This window comes from Homalodisca vitripennis, chromosome 4 (genome assembly GCF_021130785.1).
Source record: "Homalodisca vitripennis isolate AUS2020 chromosome 4, UT_GWSS_2.1, whole genome shotgun sequence".
Taxonomy (NCBI): domain Eukaryota; kingdom Metazoa; phylum Arthropoda; class Insecta; order Hemiptera; family Cicadellidae; genus Homalodisca; species Homalodisca vitripennis.
Window position 1 is genome coordinate 18,034,066 of NC_060210.1, and position 23,554 is coordinate 18,057,619.

Consider the following 23,554-nt stretch of genomic DNA (forward strand, 5'->3'; position numbering starts at 1 on the left):
ATTGAAGAAAATAATTAATACAATGAAAGCCCTCGAACAGATACTGGCCAGCTTTTAAAAAAACTGGCATTAAAAAAAATCGACAATAATAGTACGAAACATAGAATATTGTTTTACAATTACTTTAAACCCACAAACTATCAATTACAGTGCCTGCTGGAATAAGATCATGTGATGACTTTGCAAGACCAATCATCTCGGCGAACTATGCCAGGAACAGTCCTCTGCTAAGGATGCAGGAGGAGTGGGCGAACTCTATTTCCGAGAACTTGGACCTCTTCCGTGTGAAAAGTAACTCCTTCAAGAATTGCCTGCTGACCCTCCTTCATTTCACACTCACACGCACATTCACATGCACACAACGCAAGTTCTAATAATAATTATCCATATTTTATTCTTGTTATAGTGTATTGCAAAACTTGTGCCTTTGTTGTGATTTTTATTATCAAAGCATCAGTTGAAATTGTTTGTTGGTGTTGCAAATGCTTGCCTTGTATTTTGTAACGTATATCATTGTTAATATTTCCATAGTCTATGTTGATTACTAGTGTAAAACCGAAATGTGATTGTATATTGCATGTGTACATTGTACATTGCAACTTTTCGATAATTTTTGTTCGTTTTTCATGTCATTGTGTATATTATTGTTGTATAGAATTGGCAGATGCTGTAGGAATAAAGACTAATGAATAAGTTTTACTACTTACCGTCCTTGTTCATGGCTGACTGAAAGCACTTGTTGAGTCTGCAAGCTCTGCACTGATTGCGGTGAGTTTTGTCTATAGGGCACCGACCCTTCAGTTCTCCCTGCGCCTTGCACGTGTATACTCTGTTACGGTGGATGCTGCGCTTGAAGAATCCAGAACAACCTGCAAGAAATATTTCTAAATCGAAGTATCGATATATACTAGCTTAGAAGAGGAAATCTCGAGAACAAAGATAAGCATTGGTTCCTTTGTGTCTTCTCCGAGGGATAAAGCTACCTACGTCCGTAAACCTAAATTAAGTCTTCAATAGTTTGTGGGTTGCAGTGGATAATCAAAGATAATTCGATGGAACAGAAGAGCTACATAGAACTTATGATCTATTACATTTTAAAGTAGGTATTTAACCTTTTCGGTGCAAAAGTACGGTAGGATTACCTTAGTCAGACAGTCTGCATTCATTCTTCAGTCCTGGCGTTGGCACAACAAGTGTGAAGTAGCCTACTTCTAATCTTATCTATTCTTAGGCTGTGACCCTAAAAACCGATTAGTGATCGGATTAATTGTGGATTTAGTATGTAAACAGGTTTTATTTATAATTTGGAATACACTATGGAAGTTGAAAGTACGGCTACAGATATAGCCAGAGCCACACTTTAAGTAGAAGTAGCCTCTTCAAATTAAGATTTGAGTATTTGGACTTGTTGTCACAATTGTAGATGTCGTAATCTGGTATCAAGATTTTAGATTAGACTTGCTGTCACAACTGTAGATGCTGTAATCTCAAGTCAATAATTTGAGTATTTCGAATTATCGTCACAACGGTAGATGCTGTAATCTGAAATCAATAATTTTGAAATTTGTACCCAACGTCACAACTCTAGATGATGTAATCTCAAGTTAAATATTTGATAGTTTGTACCTACCGTCACAAATGTAGATGCTGTAATCTCAAGTAAATAATTTAACAGTTTATACTTACTTTCACAACTGTAGATGCCGTAATCTCAAATTAAAAATTTTTGAGTTTGGACTTATCGTCACAACTGTAGATGTCATAATCTCAAATTAAGAATTTTGGAGTTTGTACTTATCGTCACAACTGTAGATGCCGTAATCTCAAATTAAAAATTTTGGAGTTTGGACTTATCGTCACAACTGTAGATGCCGTAATCTCAAATTAAAAAATTTTGGAGTTTGGACTTATCGTCACAACTGTAGATGCCATAATCTCAAATTAAGAATTTTGGAGTTTGTACTTATCGTCACAACTGTAGATGCTGTAATCTCAAGTCAATAATTTTGGAGTTTGTACTTATCGTCACAACTGTAGATGTCATAATCTCAAATTAAGAATTTTGGAGTTTGTACTTATCGTCACAACTGTAGATGCTATAATATCAATTCAATAGTTTGAGAGTTTACTTACCGTCACAACTGTAGACGCCGTAATCTCAAATTAAAAATTTTTGAGTTTGGACTTATCGTCACAACTGTAGATGCCGTAATATCAAATTAAGAATTTTGGAGTTTGGACTTACCGTCACAACTGTAGATACTATAATCTCAAGTCAATAGTTTGAGAGTTTACTTGCCGTCACAACTGTAGATGCCGTAATCTGAAATTAAGAATTTTAGAGTTTGGACTTACCGTCACAACTGTAGATGCTATAATATCAATTCAATAGTTTGAGAGTTTACTTACCGTCACAACTGTAGACGCCGTAATCTCAAATTAATAATTTTGGAGTTTGTACTTATCGTCACAACTGTAGATGCCGTAATCTCAAATTAAGAATTTTAGAGTTTGGACTTATCGTCACAACTGTAGATGCTACAATATCAATTCAATAGTTTGAGAGTTTACTTACCGTCACAACTGTAGATGCCGTAATGTTTGCCGGAACTGCGGTCTCCGCACACTTTGCACGGTATATCTAGTAGGCGATCACCTGCACACAACACACACTTTCTCAAACATGGGAAAAACTTGAACGATAACAAACAGTAGAAGGAACAACAATAGGAGAGAACATGGTAGAAGTATACGAGTACATTCATATACTGCCGGATACATTCGTACCGAATTTATTTGTGTAATCAGTTTACCAAAGGTTGTGCAAACTACTGTAACAGTTTCCTTCGTGATTAAAATTATCAAATATCAAGTTTACTACTGTTTTTATAAGGTATGCTTTGAAGTATTTTGTTTTTATTTTGCCAAAAAGGCGGATGGTATAAAATTTAAAGTAAACATATATTTTTAGAATGAAATTTTTATTAAATTGGAATTTAATAATTAAAAATTAAACTTATTGTGACATTGTTATCAAAATACTTTTTTATTCATCATTTATAAAATGAACGCATACAATTTTTAACTGGTTATAATTTATGATATGATTGAATATTTTTAATTCGTAGCATAAAAATAAGTGTTCCGTGTGTTCATGTATCAGCTTGTAAAATGTACTTACCTCGTTCAATTTTTAAATGAGAAAAAACACCCCCAAACAATAGTAAAATGTGCTATATTTTATACATTTTTAAAAATATAAGATTATTACTTGAATGAAATTGATTTCACGTTTATTATTTATTAGGCGGAGCATAATTATATAATAAGAATATATCATATGTTTCCGGAGGATATACTTTGAAAAATTCAAAATTCTTTAATGGATCAAGTTTTACGTTAAAAATAATTGTTCATTTGAAACACCGTGCTTTCTCCAACTTGAAGCAAAAGAGGTCCGACCGCTATCCACCGCAATGTGTTACAATCAAATCAAATTTATTAATGCCATTGGAAATTTACATTATTTGGGTACAAGTTGTATAGCTAAAATAATATAGTACATTAAATACTAAAAAATATTATAATTTAAGTGACCAATCTAATATTTGTTATGGATTAGCAGAAAGAAAACTTGAAATCACAGCACTTCATCAAGGCTGTAGAAGGCCCTCTCAAAGAGATAGACTCTTAATCTCCTCTTAAAAATCCATGGGATTTGGGAACTTTTAATATTAGGTGGTAAATTGTAAAATAGGACCCAGATAAAAAAGTGATTTTCTAGAAGCAGCAAAGTAAAAGTTTCAGGAATTATACGATTTTTATTTCTGGTCGAATAAAAGTGATTAAGAATATTAAATGTTTTTAAATTTTTAAATATGAAATTTAATCTGTGATACATTATTAAAGATGGGTGTGTCAAGAATCCTTGTGTTCGAAAGTGCTCCCTACAACCTTCTCCAGGTTCTTGTCCCCAGGCAATTCTAAGAGCCCTATTCTGAAGTAGATACACTCTCGCCATATTTGACTGAGCGGCGAAACCCCAAACAATAATTCCATACGTCATCAAGGACTGAAAAATACCGAAATACGCAAGTTTGAAAGCCTCTCTGGAACCAGTAGAAGCTAGCTAGACACCTCAGTGCATAAATTAAAGAACTTATTTTTTTTACATATACTGTCCATATGGAAATCCCATTTGAGATTACTTTGAATGTGAAGACCAAGAAATTTAACAATACAGGACTTTTGAAGACTACTATTCACAATTTGAATATGTAAAATATAACATGGTTTTACAGATGCACAGAATGTAACCGTTTGTGTTTTGGATGTATTAAGAAATCATTTATTTTGTTTGAACCATTCGAAATTTGAACAATGAAGAAGAATAACAATCTACGGCTAGGGTCATTGCAAAAGAGGTCGTGCTGGAAAAAAATCCCATTCAAGTTTAATGCAATTAGCCTAAGCGTGACACAAACAAACAATCCAAAAAGTAATATCCCAGTAACATTAGTTACTAGGTTCCACCAATGAATACAAACCTTAAGGTTTGTATTCATTGGTTCCACTCAACATAGTTTTTAAGTGTTGTGCTAGGACCCATCAAAAGTAGTACTAGGTCTGACGTCGGATCGCACTCTGAACAGTTTTTCCAGTGAGACTTTCTCTACTCAATATTTTCCGTGACAAAAAGTAATTTATTCTATACAAAAATAACATTCTAAATTCTTTGCTTTTGCCGATGGAAGGATTGTAAAGGAAACAGGATTCTAAAATTTGAACTTTGGAACGCATCTCTATAATATGATTTTGTTTCAGAGAGACTAAGAAAAAGAAATTTATTTCATAAATACATAATTCTGTGTTTTTAACACATGCTTCGTGTAAATATTTATGTTTGTTTGATGCTTAGTAGGATAATTAAATCAATACAGTTCACTTAAAAGTGTATCATATTTTAAATACGTCAAAGCAACATCCAAGAGTAGAATCCAAATTGAGATAGAGTTACAAAATACTAAATATAATTCGTTAGTGAATCTTCATCTAAGGTAATTTATATAACGTAGTAACCTGCACGAGTTAAGTTGGCAACGATGAACCTCACATTGTGGGTTGAACTGTATAATCTGCTTAGGTTACATTATGTTGGCAACACTGTCGGATGTGACAGATAAGTTAGTTTCTGAGAAGCCCTCGGGCCATTGGTTAATGGATTTTGTATTCACCCTCCCCCCCCCCCGATACCGCAGCCGCGAGTGAGTTAGAAAGCTATGGAGCGAGCAAACATCTCTCTTGCTCGCTGCTCTTTGCCAGCACATCGACAAATCACCGCCGAATCCTTTGTGGGAATTCAGTCAGTGATATATCGAATCAAAACGGATTGGATCGGCCCTCTTTCCGGTCTCCTGTGTGGTTTATCGATGAATTAAGCTCGCAACACACATCTGGGTCGATGTGTTGAAATAGTTCCACAAACAAGAGTAAAAAGACATTGGACATTTTACCAAATGAAAAGAAGAATAAAAGTGTATTTTTTTAGTGGGGAACAATAAATTATAATTATTATAAAAATGTTTTAACCACAGGTACATAATTGTTGATTATATTTTGAAACCAATTTTAAATGTTTGTCTTTAAATAATTTTAATTGAAATATTTTGCCTTATGTGTGTTTTTACAGACAAGTTTACGACCTTTTAAGGTCGAAGTGCACAATTTTTGTAAAAAATGCGTTGAACTGAATTTATCAACTCAAAAAAATCTATATACGTGTATAAACAGTATGAAGTAATAACTTTTTCATTTTAATAATTCAAATATGAATATTTCTCCTGTAACACTTTTCGCGAAGTAAAGCAATCCGCGTTTTAGTGACAATTTGAGTAATTTTTGGTTTTGCGCATGTGTCGATAAAAAATATAAACATAAAATGCGTCTGATAAGCATTCTTCGGTAAAAAAAACTGTGCAGTTAAGCCTTCCTCTGTACGTGAAACGTTCTAGATATAATGTGTGAGCAAACCCAAGCGCGCGCGTCGGATAATATTCTTCAAAACTGAACAACCTGTTCAGGATCGGGTATTCATGTTATCTTCATTGGCAAATGTTGCAACATCGCATAATATTTGATTATGGTGGAATATGGTTAATACTCTGAATTCTCTCAGTTACCTCGAAAACAGGAAAAAACCGGACGTTAATTTTTTTTGAAAATTTGAAAATTGCATCTATCTAGATGTAGCAACATAAAGCATATTATCCAGGAAAGCGTTAACACTCTACTTGCTCAAGTAAATGAGCTCTGCTTCTGTTAAATAGTAAGAAAGTATGATATTGTTGGAATTTGATAAATTAAATCGAATATTATGTTTGTAAACTGACAGCAACTGACTAAAATACGTTTCCGTAATAAACACGAAGGTCCTTTTGCGTTTAATGACATTTAAAAGTTTACAATTAAATGATTCTCAACGAAAAATTCATGATTTGTTATCTTAAATAAGAAGTAGCATTATTTCTTAAAGATATAGTATTTAGCAAATGGTTTTATTGCATTAGGGACGTTAAGATGGAATTTATATGTGTTTAGCGATGTTTGAATTAAAAAGTTTCAAACTTTTTTAAATTGCTAGACTATCATGGTATTGTAAAGACAAAATTAACCACTAAACAGTAAACCATTTTATGTATTTTTAGAATTAATCTCTCTCTCTCTCTCTCTCTCTATATATATATATATATATATATATATATATACATTAATGTTTGTGTGTTTGTCCTTTATGGAATCGTACACTATTTGACCGATCATTATGAAAATTTGAATGTATATGTACTTTTCGACGGAGAAGGTTTATATGCTATACTCATTTATAAAACTCACCACGAGGTGGCGCTGCAAAATATAAAAGTTTTCAAAGCGTCTCCACATTATAAACTGCAATTACGCGACAGTTACGTATATTAATTTGCCAAAGACTATTTGAAGGCACTAAGTTAGAATATATGTTTGTCTTTATGATAAATATATGGTTGAACTTAAAGCTTGACTGTTAGACCGCTTTATAATAAAATACATGTACGTGTATAATGGCTATATAATAAGCATACACAGATTTTCTTGATCGTGACAACAAGGCAAACTCTACATCGGTGTTAGAAATATAATGCACTTGAACCAGAAGTGCAAATACATGGCCAAGGCTTACGTAAAGCGTGCGAAGCCGCGGGAAACAGCTAGTTATTTATGAAGGTCATACATTGTATTTACAACCGTTCTAGTACCACAGCATTAATGTTCTACTAAGAATCTTTTCAAATGTTTCTAAATATTAAATACTGCTTAAATTTTTACGCATTTCGCATTTGGAAGAGTATGGTGCCGCGGTGGTGCTGCAAAAATGTGATACGAGGAAGCTTTTATTAGGGCCGGAGATGTGGTAAAGTTCACTTAAGTACTCAAGTGTATAAGTGGTGTCGGTGATTTAATTGGGGCTGAAGAAGTTTGCAGTGGCAGACAAGAGAAGGTACTTAAGCGGCGGAGAGGAGCGTGCTCGCACAAGATGTCTGACTTAGAGGCTGCGGCTTCGAGTTCATTAAATATTGAGGTGCGGCGAGAGCAGAATTTCATTAGGGCCAAGTTCTCGTCACTTCGGAGCGGAATTACTACCGTCAGGTTCTAGTGCTTATCAGAACTTGCAATATAAAGTGGTATGAAACTACTCAAAATTGGGCAATTGAAAACCAATGGATCTGTAAAAATACACACATTTTATTCCTTCCATTGATTAAAATTATTGTTCTTTTTCTTTTTCAAAACTATAGTATTAGTCAGGTTTTAGCACTTACCAGAACTTGCAATATAATAAAGACAATTAATGTGGTATGAAGGTACTCCTCAAACTGGGGTCACTCAAAATTAAAGGGTAAACAATATAAATTTAAGTCAACAAATTAATAATTTAAAAAATATTAAACGTAAACTAATGTAATACATTTTACTCGGGACATTTCTTTATGTATATAATTGATTTTTCTGTAAAAACACCAACATTTTATTCCATTAACTGATTAAAATGATTTTTTATTTAAACAACTATAGTACTAGTCAGGTACTAGTATTAATCAGAACTTGGACTATATTAAAGACAGTTAATGTGGTAAGAAAGTGTACTCACTCGCCAAAAATTGGGTAATTGGATACCAAAGGCTAAACAATATAAATTTATGTCGACAAAGTAATAATTTATTTAAAACTATTAAGTGTAAACTAATCAATAAATATTACTCAGGATATTCATTTATGTATGTAACTGATTTTCTGTAAAAACACCAACATTTCATTCCTTTGAGTGATTAATATCATGTTTGTTTAAAAAAAAAAAAAAAACATAGTCAGGTATCTGAACTTGCACTATAATAAAGGAATCGATAAGGGAATATTACCAGAAATATTTTATATTCCACTGTATTACTTTACGAAAGTAGTACCACGTTTTATTGCTTTATCTGAAATCATTCGGGGATTATCAAGCCCGTGCAGAACTTTTTTACACCCTGTGTATATATATTTACTAAAAAGTATTTGTAAATACTTTCGCTTCGTTAGATAATTATTCATTGCTATCTTCAATTAAAATTAGTCGTGATAAAGAAGAACTTCACCTATATTTGAGATAGAGAACGAACTTGTATAGGCATATACAATTTTTTCTAAATGAAACCTCTAGTAAACTCTACGATAAAAATAAGAGCGTTAAAACAGTTTATCACTAAGTTTTAACGTTATTATTTCAGAGTAAAACTTAAATAATGTAATTTCAGTAAATCTTCCTAGGACAGCGTTAATTCATTATTATTTCTATTACATTTGAATAAAACATGTTATTGGTATTTAGTATTGAATTAATAATAATATAACATTTTGGTGCTGGATTAAAGGTTACACAGTGTTAAACAAGGGATCGTTTCGGTGCGCAAGTGTTGCGTTGTAAAAACGTGATGCACTAAAGCATTAGCGACGAAATGATCATTCCAAGAGGGTCGAAGTGGTAAACAAAAGACTGGAGGATTTAAAATGTGAACAAAAGTAAGAAGATTGTGGGGGGGGGGAGGGCGGGAAGCCTGGGGTGGAAAGGGTGGTAGAGCTCTCCCTGCCAGTAGGTTATCTATGCCTTCAACCCTCATAGCACACTTTTAGGCGTTCTTGAGGTTAAAGCAGGCAAAGTCCTTAATTACAGCAAAACCTAAGTCAAGCAAAAATAATTCTGTGTCGCCTCTGAATTGTTACAGGTGGAGAGACATTTATTTTAACAACGATAGCCGTACCGGATTGTAAATGTTTTTTTTTTGGTTGTGCAAAAGGAGACTATTTCTGAAGTCTAATATACTTACAGGTTATTCCTTTTAAAAGTTGAAATATAAATGACCAATAGTCAAACAGCATTTTTCCTCAATACTCAATTAAAAATTATATTTCAAATGTCTCGGGAACAGTTCAACCATTAAGAGATAAATGTACAACACAACGTTTCGAGGATTGAAATCTATCCTCTTCGTCAAGTGCGGGAGGTTAAAGCTGCTTGGAGTCCAGTCCAGGCGTTGTCACTGCACAGGATGCATGTCCCGAGCACAAATCACAAGTACGAGGATAACATTCGCACCACACTAGTACAGAATACAGTGGGATGTTTAAACCTTTCCTTTCTCTCCTTAACTTCTTTCTGTTCGTTATTTTTGTATGTATTAATCCCTCCCTCACCTGACGAAGAGGATAGATTCCAATCCTCGAAATGTTGTTTTATACCTTTTAATAATCTATAACGATGGCAAATGTCATAACAAACTTTAATCAAAGAATTAAGAAATAGACTAAGTTTTAAATCTTATCAGGGAAAATGACTAAAAGTCATTTTCATTAAAGAATCGTTCTAAATCACATACTGGTCGGATTTGTTCTATTAACAAACTAACCGAAATTAATAAAGAGATGGAATTTTGTGTAACAATTGTGAAAGAAATTGGAAATATATACGCGTAACAGACGATCGCAAAGGTTATTTCCGTATAGGGAATTCACTGAAGGAGACATAGTTGCTTTGTTCTCGTACCCATCAAACACATATTATACTTCAGAAGTGTTCAAAGATGAAACTTCGTCAAAATACTCATCTGTTGTATATACATTGTATACTCACCTGTTCCCATTCTCCGGTTAAAAACAAAGGTCAAATCATGCTGCGGGTGTTCCAGCGCGACAGATTCTTGAACCACTCTGTAACAAACCACAGATGTGTTACAATCTGTAACTTAACAAGTGGTAGTAACAATAACAAGAGAGGAGTACGCCACACCACGTGTCACGTAACTGGCTTCGGTGAGTTTGCATGCAAAATTTTAAGTCTGCAGCTCACATTGTTCTCAAGATGTCATGCTGACAGGTAGACAGACAAACGTCACACTGAAAAAAACTGTAAGTGATAGGCTCTATGAGTCTCAGCCAAATTCTATAGGTAGAGATTCACTATCGTAGAACTCATTCTTGCCCGTGTAGAGTAAAATTTGTTCCAAAATTAAAGTCTCCAGATGAAATTGTTCTCAAAATATCTTGCCACAGCATACATTCATATTTTTGCTCATTGAGTTAGGTTTCAAAACTGTATTCAAATACAAACACTTCCGAAAGGGTAGAGAGGGTTTTCTATAAGGCAAGAGTGCGCTGAAATCAAATTTTGATATCTATTTTTAAAATTAACTTTCCAATACGTCACTTTTTCTTAATATATTAAATCTAATATGATTGTACTCAGCTTGTTTACAAATTATTATTGTACTATTTTCTCATTGCCATCATGGTAACCCATAAGGCCAATGTTAAAGTATTAACAAACGCTCAGCCAAATTCTATGTAGAGATGAAACTTCATACATTTAAATTGTAGAGGTATTTCCGTTTCCAAGATATCGTGTGGACAGACAGACATGTGCATAGACTAACAGACAAAAATGGAGTATTTATAGCCCATCAAGTGATTGGTAGGAAATGATTAGAGCAGACTTACTGTGACAAGAAATGGCCCACAAGAGAGCTGCCGTTTATTTAGTTTTTGTATTATTCGCTATTCGCTGAGAACCTCATTTATTCCATTTAAATAATGTTCGTGTCATTATATTTGTGATAACATCCTCTAAAAACTGTTATTCGTGTAGATCTTAGGAAAAACTGTTGGGTTTTAAAATATTCAAAGTTTAAAAGTTTAATGGCCTCTATTTTGAAAATACTAAAGATAATTTAATAATAATGTTTTCGGTAATTGGCCTTGGTATCATAAAAGTTTGAGCCAAATTTGGTATAATTTAATTTATTAGTTTTTAAGATATTATTTTTTTATAAAAACACATACATACAAACATATAGGAAACTAAGCATCGGAGACCTATGTTCATATGGCGAAATATGATTTCCTTGACCTGAGCAATAAGTTGGTATACCCTTGTCCAGAGAGTTACGGAACACCCAATATATTATAATATGGCAACACTGCCCCAAATGTCTTCGGACAATACTGGTGCGGGTTGTTATTACCATTGCAGCCACTGTATTATGTTTTTGTCATTCCTCTTGGTTTGTAATGTTAAATTAAATATTTTTTATATTTAGGCTAAAAAACAAGTTACAAAATATACAACAGATTGTTGGTACTGTTTGATCATGTAAGAGTAACATCTACAAATTTGTGATTTGAAATAATTTAAATAAGTGTATAAATTTTACTAATAAAATTATTTTTAACACAACCGTGATATAAGACATTAAAAAATCTTTACAATCGGACAAATTCAATTCAGTTCATCATAACGTAGCCTAAACATAACACAAGAATTAAAAAACCCCATCCTCTATAATATACAGTGTGCATACAGATTTATGTAGGAGACATTTATAATATGATTTTGAAATGAAATAAAGGTTAGGTAAAACCCAACTATTGTAGTTATTTTTATATCCATATCTCGTAATTTTTCGAATAATCGTTATTTAAAATCTTTAAAATCCAGAAATGCATAGATAGGAAGAGTTGAAATATATGAAATCGAACAGCAAGTAAAGGTAAGAAAGTAGTAAATTCACCAAAAATGCAGTGTTTATATGACTGTAACTAATAATATTACTGCGATAAATGAAATTATTTCTCCAAATATACACATATAGGCAAGAAGCAAAAATTCCCAACATTCGGCTAATACTACTATTACTAATAGTAAATTACTTTCAACAAAAGCGAGGACTTCTATTCTCAGTACTGGCACAAATTAGCTTTCGTTCACGAATGATTTTCGAAGTCGTGAGCATCAAAATAGCCTAAATAAATTCCAGTATATATTTCGAAATAGCAAAAAAAAAAACAATAGGTTTTTGTTGTGTTATAATAAAATACTGGCGAATTACGGACGGTAGTGTAGTATAATAATAAAACATAATAATTATAAAGCTATTTGAGAGAGTGTATTCAAAAAGTAATTAACATACCTATGACCCATTACCAATTTTTGTAACAATAACATCCATTTTTATCTTATTATAAATTTAAAAATATTTAAAATGTGGTTATGTTTACTACTAATTGTAAAATCCAAAGTTAGCTTAGACTTACATATTTAATTTCTTGATAATTTTCAAGATCATATTGACGGATCAAATAAAAAGGCCTATTTACATTTCAAAACTAATTAAATTAAAAATTAAGATTCAATTTTAATGATTTCCCCTCATATAAAAAACATAACAATTCTGCGTTACGAAAAGTTTAATTTATTTCATTCAAGTAATAAGAACCAACAATATCTAATTTTAATATCAAATTATGCAATATTAGAATATGCCACTAATTACATTGAAAACTCCTAACATAAAAACCATAATGCAGTTGTACCCTATGAATTCATAGTCAATGTAAAAAAATTAATCGTTTGAATTAAATATAAACTGTGATTTCATAGAACGTTTAAACTTTTATGAAGTTGGTTAGCAATAAAGTTTGATTTTAAAAATTTTATTATAATAATATTTATAAATGGTTTAAATTGTATCACAATTAGGCCTATTGATTTAATAAGCTAACCTAATTGGCTAGATTGCTAAATGTGCCTGACCAAAAATAGTTTGAATTTATCATACAATATTTTGATCCAAATCGTTGTGCTTGATAAATAAATTATTAAAAACCTGTAGTTGCAACAAATTGGATACATTTGTAATTTTTTAATGAAAATTGCATGTGTGTAAACTTAGTAGCCCTACCTTTTTGGGTTTTACGAAACTTAAAAATAAAGAAGGGTCATATAATTGTGGAATTTTGAATGTAGAGATAATTAGATCATCGAAACCTGAATAACCTACGCGGAACATAACGAGATATGCACCTTGGATTTTGTAACCTACGCGTCAAGTAGGCTACGCTATATAAATAGGCTACTCGTAAATAATCCTTCTGGGTCAATTGGAAGAAGTAGGTAGATTTTATGACGAAAAAAATGTTAATAATTTATTTCTTATTAGATTTACAGTATATGTAATTAATATCAATATCAAAACTGTTTTGTGCACAAAAATTATTTAGGCTAATTACTAAAGGTCTGGAAAATTTGTAGGCTAATCATTTCATAACAATTAGTTTTTTCCTCTACGTTCATAAATGAGTGAGTTGTGAATTAAAATAAAATAATTAAACGGCTACCACATTGGATTGAAATGATGGCCAATAAACGTGGATGAGATATTTATACAATTTTAAATTTGTTACAGCATTTTAATCGCCAGGTGATCGAGAAATTCTTATGGTACTTACATGTCAAAAACGGAGCAAAAAAAGATTTTTGGGGGCCCAGACTGATATTTTCCTATATAGTACAGACAGTACGACCCCGTTTTGTTCCTTAAAAAGTTCTTGACTCGTTTCTTTGTTGTGAACATGTCAGTAATACTGAATTATTTAAATAATAATAGTTTACTAAAAAAGTAATTGAAAAAAATAAAAATTTGGGTGGAGTAGGGTCCGGATCCCTTGGACCCCTTGCTGGTTACGCCCTTTTTACATGTAATCGAAATATCGTTAAGAAATATTTGTGTAACACAAAAAAATTAGTGTTGAACAAGTGTTTAGGAAATGTTATAAACATTCCAGGATACTTAAATTCACTCTAAGCCTATAAGTAATGTAGTTATGTGAATTACGCTTAAACGACCACTGTACTGGAATGAAATGACGCACCAAGCTGACCAATGAGCACAGTGTTGGCGCAAAATTTATAAGATCAATTTTTACCAAGTTCTAACTTGTTTACGTGTATTTTGGGGCAGAAATTGTTTTTACAAGCCGCGTCATGTAAAACATTAGAATTATTATTATCAATAAACTTACGTGGTAAACTTAAAGAAACTTACGTGTGCTAGTGAGAAGATAATTGCAATAGGGTGAATATTTTAAAACAAAACCACATAACTGAAAATTTATGGAAATAATGGCGTAATTTGGAATGATATTTTTATTATTTGAAGCTAAAACAAAAGACTAGGGGATCATAGATTCGACTGGCGATCTGTCCAAATGGGTTTCCGTAACACTCTCATTGGGGACCAATAATAACTGGTATCACGGCAATCGATTAGAAAACTAAAACTTTACTGATTAACACTATTAAATATCAAACCATATATATCACATTTGGAATGAAGACATAACCATTTAACTAAACACTTCTCATATACTGTGTATAAATATGTTACAACACTTATTTCCTGTCTATTACATTTGAACAGTATCTATAATGTATACAAGACTATTATATTAATAAAATAATAATATACCTGCATATCTTAAAGTTGTTTTTGATGTTTCTTGTTTTGTTGCTGATGATATCTTGTTGTTTTGTTTTAATTATTTTATAGTATCGTCTGGTTGTCTTATCTGTGGCATTAGCCTATATTGTACATTTTATATTCATTAACTAAGATATAGTCACTTTCTGGATAGTTTCCTTATTAAATTTTTGTTATATTCTTATTAAATTATATATTTATACTTGATAAGTTTCTGCCTTTCTTTTTTTCTTTGTTTACGTAATATTATGTTATTACTTCATTGTTGTATGTGTTTATACTGTTGGTTATAATCGTTAAAGGTTACAGCCAGATCTGTGTTTGCAATTTTATCGATTTAATCTTTTTCTATAAGGCAACTGCTTATTAAGGGTTAGGAATGTATATCGTTATAATTTGTTATCAACTAATGAAAGTCTAGTTCATCTTCTTGACTTCGTAATATGAAGAGATAAAAAAGTCGGTGACTAAGTAGCTCATAATGGACTCTTTACATTGTTTCGACATCGGAAACACCTAGACTACAAAATATAGTGTCAGTAGATTTCAGGAGTCAAGTCTGCGACAGCGTCAGATTCCAGACGCTGCAATAAGAACAAGGAACAAGGTGAACTGGAACTGAACTTAAACATTCACATTGATTCACCCTTTCCACCATAAATAGTCTACCTACTGCGTTATGTGTGGTGAAGTTCATTCTTTTTAATTCAAACTCCAATACTACTGTACTGTACTGGTACTGTACGCATTTTATTGACCGTTTGCAGTTGGAAATTAACTAATAAAATAAAATAAGACTGTTAAACATATGAAGGGAAGTGGGAAATAGAGAAATCAATAAGATAACCTAACCTTAACATTAATTATTGTGTCGCATGCCATCGAATCCGATGTAACTTTGTGTTCTAAAATCCAATCTACTCGTTAGCATTTTTAACTTCTTTTAAGTGTATTGAAAATTATATTTATTTAAACAATTGTTTAACGAGATACATTAGAGGTTTGCGGTTTGGGTTCTATTCTCAGGTAGAACTTGATGGAAGTAAGAAGTCAACTCCACCAAACGAGTAGAAGAGATTTAATTATAGTTTCGCAGTAACGATTTTAAAACACTATGATATTTAGTAAGTTCATTTTGGTTACCGATATGTTGGTGACAGTACGTGGCCAAGTTTGTTTTTAATCACTTATAACATTTTTGAAGTGACTACTTCTTTTGGCGGCCTAAGGACGTGTGCTTTGCACGGGAAAAAAACTTTCGTTTCGCGTCACGGAACGTCACGCATATTTATGTTTCCCACATGCTTTCAAAGTAGAATAACAGCATTACCGAAACGTAAACGAACCGTTATATAAACATCTGATCTGAAATAGCATGCCACTTAGGCCTAAAGCATGTTCTACTGAAACTACCAGCAGTCAACACTAGGTAATGAGAATGAGAATGGTGTCTGTAATCAGCTGTGACGGAGGGTACATATTACTATAATTATTTTGGATTCACAGGTACTAAATATTTGTTTATTTCTCTTTTAGATAATAATTGCAGTGGAGAGATAATAACGAAGACAGCTATTCCGATTCATCCAAAAAAACCAAATAAAAAGGTGGTGATGATGACAGTTCAGAAAACAACGAAACAGAGTTTGTAATTTACAAAAGGCAGAAAACTGAAGTGAATGTAAATGAAAATACGACTGATGGAGTGAAGCTACCAAAAGAATTGGCTATATTACGTTTAAAATAACTTTCAAGACAACGTTCGCAAAGATATAGAGACAATAAAAGATCAGTTTGAACAATTTTGATATCCCTCAAGTAAGGCAAAAATAATTGGCAAAATTACGTAAACTGTTTTTTTTTTACGTAAACATTTAGAAAGGGTACTTTTTCAATATATATATATATATTCACAGCCCGTTATAAGAATATAATCACCTCTCTCGGGTCAGTCCTGCAACTACCTTACCTTTTTACATCATAATATAAAAATAGATCAACGGTCCTAACAAGACGGGTGCAAAATGGTGGCCGAAATACCAACTGTGTCGAAATAAAGTGTTTACACCTAAATCAAGATTGACGAAGGAAAACCTATCAATATCTGAAAAAATGTGACTGATTGTATAGTTGGTGTAATGGAAAAGTATCGATACCTGAAAAAATGTGAAACAAAAACGTATTTTTTGTTGTTGTAAAGGTCAAGCGTATAACAGTTGACAGTTATTTGACTTATCTATTGCATTGATACTCAATGCTTTAATTATTGGTTTAAATATGATTATATGTTTTATATTGGTGAAAGCAATTAAAGCCATAATGCCAAATTAAAAGAACTAAATGCATCTGCGATTCTATACGCGAATAGTTATTTATTATTAGATTTAAATGATTTTGGTGTCATTAGATCTGTGATAATATGTTATAAAAATGTTATTCGTGTATTCTGTGTCGAATTACACTATAGGAATAGCATTTCAAATTACAGTATAGTTCGGGAGTTTATATATAGCCTATATATACAACACACACACACACACACACACACACACACACACACACACACACACACACACACACACACACACACACACACACACACACACACACACACACACACACACACCACACACACACACACACACACACACACACACACACACACACACACACACACACACACACACACACACACACACACACACACACACACACACACACACCACACACACACACACACACACACACACACACACACACACAACACACACACACACACACACACACACATATAAATTATTTAAATAAGAATAAAAAACTACCTAGACTACATGTATTTATGAAATTTAACAAACAAAACAGTATAACATTTAGTTACTGTACTATTTTGAAGGATAAATGTGTCTGACAGCTTGTTACAAATGTACATATAGGCTACACATGTTCCTCGCCATTGGGTTTGCGGACATTAGTCAAACCCCACGTATATAACTTAATTTTGTTTGAAATAATTTTAAACAATATTGAAATTAAATACATTATAAGAGCTGGCAATAATTAATTATAAATACGATTAGAATGTTTTTGTATTCGATAGTTATAATCAATTCCAAGTATTTATAATCAATAATTTGGTAACCTGATTCGATTTTGGTGGTGACCCATTGACTAAACTGCAGTTTTAAAATACAACTTTCGACCTGTCATTTATAATAGTGTACATAAAATATTTTCTAAAATGCGAACCACCTTAAAGTAGATAAATTTTATATACAAATTTAGCCTATTGCTCACGATCATGTTTTAACTAATGAGGTTCCTAGAATCCTTCATCAGAAAAGCACTGATTAACAAAACAACCAATAATAATACTGTAACTAAACATAGTTTAAAAAAATTGTATACCACAAAACAACAAGTTTCTAATTAGCTGTGTAGAATATTTATACATTTTGACATAGAAATAACATTGTATTTGAAAGAAGGAAAACAGAATTGCTTTACGTTTAATTCGTCCGGTTGCCTTGATTTTAACATTAATTTATGTGCGATTTCACCATTTCTTAAATTAATCAGATTAGTATTGAGGTTGGTATTTAGCTGTAAATGGTCCATTCCTTTTAAGGTGAGGCATTTTTATAGTTTATTTTGATTGTGTTGAATCGCAAGAGCAGATAATGGTCTCTCATAATTTTGATGAACATCAAACTGACAACTGGTCATTCCACTCTGATACTTTTGCCAATATGATTGTGATAATACTTTTGTTAAACTGTAAGTATGTAAAGTTTTTGACCATAAATAACAATAATAAGACAATGAACTATAATAGAAACAAGGGTAGTTTCATGTATTGTGGTTTGTTCTCCTAACCATGTTTTCTCGGGTGTAGCTAACCTCTTCTGCAAATATTATTATACTTATAGCCTACAATTGGAACACCTAAGCGGTATTGTGACTAAATACAAATGTTTATTTATTGTTTTAATCTAGATATCTATACGAAATCAACTTTAAATTAAAATATTTAAAACTGATTATTATCATATTTTATATAGTAGCTATTAATACGGTATGCGCATATAGTATACGTATGTATATAGCATATACATATGAATGAAATAAAGTGATTATTATCATAGTTTATATAGTAGCTATATGGTATGCTAATGCACATAACTTATAGTATACGTATGTATATAACATATAAACATGAACGAACTAAACTGATTATTATTATCGTCCAATACGCAATATAAAATTTTAAATATAATATTAAATATCATACAATCAACACCTTTCACAACTTCGTCTTGGTTTGAAAAGTTATAAAAGTTTCCAGTGGTTTTTGTGGCAGCCAAGCTTTAGTAATAATTAAAATAATACATCGAATTAAACAAGTGAATAACAGTTTTAAATTATTTTAAAGAATAAATTATAGCTATATATTTCATATTACAACACTGTCGAGTCCTAAATGTTTAAAACGTTCAATTATGTCAAATTAAAAAAAAAACATATAATAATTGTTTATAACTTATTTAAACATATTACATTATTAAATCTTTCATAAATACAACAAATAACACGATACTAAAAACTGCTTTAAAAGTAACAGTGTTCGATAACTGGTGAAACTTGGATGAAATAATTTTTTTTAAGAATAGGCCTACACTTGTTATAAATACGTATATTATGTAAACCTCCTTGCAATAATTAAATACACCAGTAAAAATAAGTTTTTATTCTTTTTCATCCGGTATTAATCGAGCCACTTTATTGTTTTTTTTCTTAGGGTGAAGAGAGAGGGGCAGCTGTTATATAACTGGACACCTTTGCATTTATGACTGTTATAAATATAATAGCAATTCAAAATTTGTAATCAGCCACAATTTCGGAAGAAGATGAACCGAAAAGTAATAAATACTGTATACTATTTATTACTAAGATATCAAAGAACGTAACATTTACCAAGTAAAAAATATGTGATGTATGTTTTTCTAACAAAACCAATTGATGAATTACAACTACACTAAGTTGAAATAAAAATAAATTTTAGTGTAAATATTTGACTTTTTATTTATTTTTATTATAATGTAATACTGAATTACATCTAAAATGAGGTTATGGTATATATTACATATATTCAGATTGATATACAGAATAAATGATATTAACTAGCTATATAAACTCATTAATTACATTAATTTCAATATGCAAGATTAAATCGCATTACATTAAATTAATTCATAAACACTTTTTATAACTAACGTTCCATCTCATTTATAATCACAACGATTTGTCAATTTGATTTTAATCATAAATAACAATGTATTTATAAGAGCCAACACGATTATAATCTTCGACCGTAAAAAAACACAGTTTTTGGTTCTGTGTGTTATATTGAGCAAGAGTATGCAATTTTTACTTAACGAATTCAGTGTAGATTACCATTGGCATTATATTGATCTGGATGAAAAGTAAACTGATTTAAATTAAGTTCACGATTCTAACCTCCGTGGAGATTAATAAATCAATGAGGAACTTTCGCCAATAAAGTGAAATATTGCTGCCGATTACACATTAAACTATATTGTCATATTCAATAAAATGTATGGATTAAAAACAAGGGTGTATAAAACAGGTTTAACATTAGCAACGAATTAACTCATTATAAGTGAATTATTTTACTTTAATCGAACACTTCTACTGATATTAAACATACGACTAACTAAATATATTCCCTTAGAGCCGATTACTATTCAAAATATAGGCTACATAATACAAATTTATGTGTGAGCAAGAACATTATATTCAAGAATGTACGTTACAGTAAAATTATACTTTTTGTATAGTATAGAAATAGAAAAATACATTACACTTCAAAAGTGGGTTTTTGAAGCTATGAATGGCTGAACAACTAGTCAATTTATTACGGAAATATTTGGATACCATTACGGCGTCATTTCAAAATTAAGCATAAATATGAATAAAAGTAATAATTTAAACATGTAAATATGTAAGTTAGTATAGATCAATAAGGCAGTGGCGACGGCTATTGACTTACCTGTCAAGGAAGCAGTGGCTGGTGACTGTGTGGAGGCGGCAACGGAGGCGGCTATATAGACGCGTCATGGGAACCGTCAGGTGGGGGCGGCGCTGGGGGGCGGGGCCAACCTCACGTCACGAGGGGGTGGGGTGGGGGGGGCGCTCAACAACCTGACCTACTCATATTTAGGATTAACCGCTAGGTCACTCTGATTTCATCACAATCTGGCTTGTAGCCGGTATCAGGTTTGGTTTGCTACATCTGATGAGTTTATTCCATACCGTGTTCGCATTTCACATAGATTTCTGTATCTGTGATTATTTATAATAGTGGACCAATATTCCTTGTTTGAAATACCTTTTTTTCCGACGGAAGGATTGTGCAGGAAACAGGATTTTCCAGACATTTGTCCTCGTTAAGTGATACAATACGATCGATAACACTAAGTTTCGAGATCTGCAATCTGATCTCTTCCTCAGGTGAATGCGTTTGCAATCCATCCATCGTCAAAAACAAATTTCAAACAAATGATTGATTCAAGGCACTGACCCGAAACCAGAAAACAAATCAAATAAAAGAATTTGAGAGATTGCATCTTAAGTTAACTAAGCACACTAATAATTTGACCTTTGTGCATAAATGTAAGATTGAAAACCTTATACCTGTAGGGTTAACTCTAAAAACTGCTTTAATAAGAAAGCTAGTAATATTTTGTCTCCTTCATCTAAATCATTACTTAAATAAAGAATTGCATATCACATTTATGAAAGAAACCTCCTGCAATATAGTACTGAGTGTAAAAAAACAATTAAAATACCTGACCGATACAGAATTTAATAACATTCTCGAAAGCAACCAAAATAGATGCAAGAAGTGTTTCAAATAGATAAGAAAAAGAAAATGGCAAAGCGAATACAGATGCAAATAATAACAATGTAATCAACCTCTTTTCAAACCTCTTCAAAAATCCTCAATGAAGCGGAAATATCACTTTTATGTCAGGGTTTAGACTTTTCTGTTGCACAAAAATCGGTAAAGGCACTGGATTTCGTAGCTGGAATCGAGTCGGCTGTTTCACTTATCTAAGGAACAGGGTGACCGGTTTCGTTGTGAGGCCAGTCTTTTACTCAGGAAAATTCCTCCCTCAAAGCCCAATTTGACCATAGAGGAAAAAAGGCCATGTCGATCCTTGGGAATTTTAATAATTAATTATTAATAATAATGATAATAATAATAACAATATTAATAGTATTAAGTAATAATAATAATAGTAAGTGAATAATTAACAATATAACTCATTTATTTATTGTATTCTACTGGCTGACCTCGCATTATCGTATATACAGGTAAGCGGTCCCCCACTCTTTGCGCTGTATCTCAAAAAGGGTTGAACGTACATAAAATTACTTCGGACAAAAGTTGAAGAGAAGTTTCCGTTCTACAATTTCTCTAATTACCTTCAAAGTCATTTAGCTTAAGGGAAACGAGATATTTGCAAAAAACCGATTTTTGTGAACTTTGACCTTAAATATCTTAAGTCGCGTACACGTGATTATATGAGACTTTTGAGGTAAGTTTTATACCATCAAAATAAAGACGTATGCAAATTTTTAGCTTATTATCTTTCATTCCGAGGTTGCATCTTTATTTTACCGGACTACTGTATTAATAATTATTTGTCACTATTGTTTAGCCATCTTAACTGATTAAAACTGCAAAGTGGTTATAGCGTGGGAATCCAAATAAATAAACTAAACTTCTCGTGCTATTAATTATAGAACTGTTAGAATTATTCACTTAACATAGTTATTTGGGATTAAAAGGTAAAATTTACCGCCAAGATGAAGGAATGGCAATGGGTTCTCCACTTTCTCCTTTTTCGCCAATATCTTTATGGAGGATTTTTAGCAAAAAATCTTTGCTTTTGTTCAGTTGAAACCGAAGATTAGGTGGAGGTATGAGGACGGTTCCTTTGCAATTTTTCCTCATGGAGACACTAAATCGGATGAGGTTTTGAGTAATAGTCTATTAATAGTATTTTATCCATCCATCCGCCTCACAATGGAAATGGAAATCCAATAGTCAATTTATATGAAAAAATATCTAATTTCGGTTTTTTTTATTTGCACTACAAATAAAACAGTACTAATTTATAGTGTGCGTTTTTTTAATAATATTTAAATAAATATTTTTGCAAAGTTATAAGAATACTTAATACTGTCCTCCTTTTTGCTTTAATGTCCTTTTCACCCACAGACAGACATGTATGGAATTTTCCAGCCCCACGAGTGATAAGGCTTCGCTAAAGCTCAGCCAATAAACATAGAATACACTTTAATCATAAGAACTTTCTTTGTTCTCAAAATCATTTAAAATCCTTACATAAAATATTTGTAAATAAAACCGTTTTCTAATGTGGCGGTCAAAATAAATTTCAGTTGTCATAAGAGACTTGCGCGGACTGTGTCATAACAAAGTTTGATGGTCCACAATGCCTCAAAACACTCCTTATAAGAAAGTTCTTTAAATGTATTTAAACTATTACGCATTTTCAAGCAAGATATGTTAAACCAAAACTGAAATTAACTCATGCATATAACGTAGCTATGGTAGGAAAAGG

General features: G+C 31.9%; 1 protein-coding gene across 1 annotated transcript in view; it reads right to left on the minus strand.

Annotated features, from left to right (window-relative positions):
- LOC124360957 (protein dissatisfaction-like) overlaps positions 1-21,020 on the minus strand; it is a 67,696-nt gene extending 46,676 nt beyond the window's left edge. Inside the window, 5 exon segments of the mRNA XM_046814993.1 lie at positions 708-869; positions 2,576-2,693; positions 7,857-7,861; positions 10,205-10,281; positions 20,953-21,020. Coding sequence (XP_046670949.1) covers positions 708-869; positions 2,576-2,693; positions 7,857-7,861; positions 10,205-10,281; positions 20,953-21,020 — 430 coding nt within the window.
- Between the last annotated feature and the right edge of the window lie 2,534 nt (positions 21,021-23,554).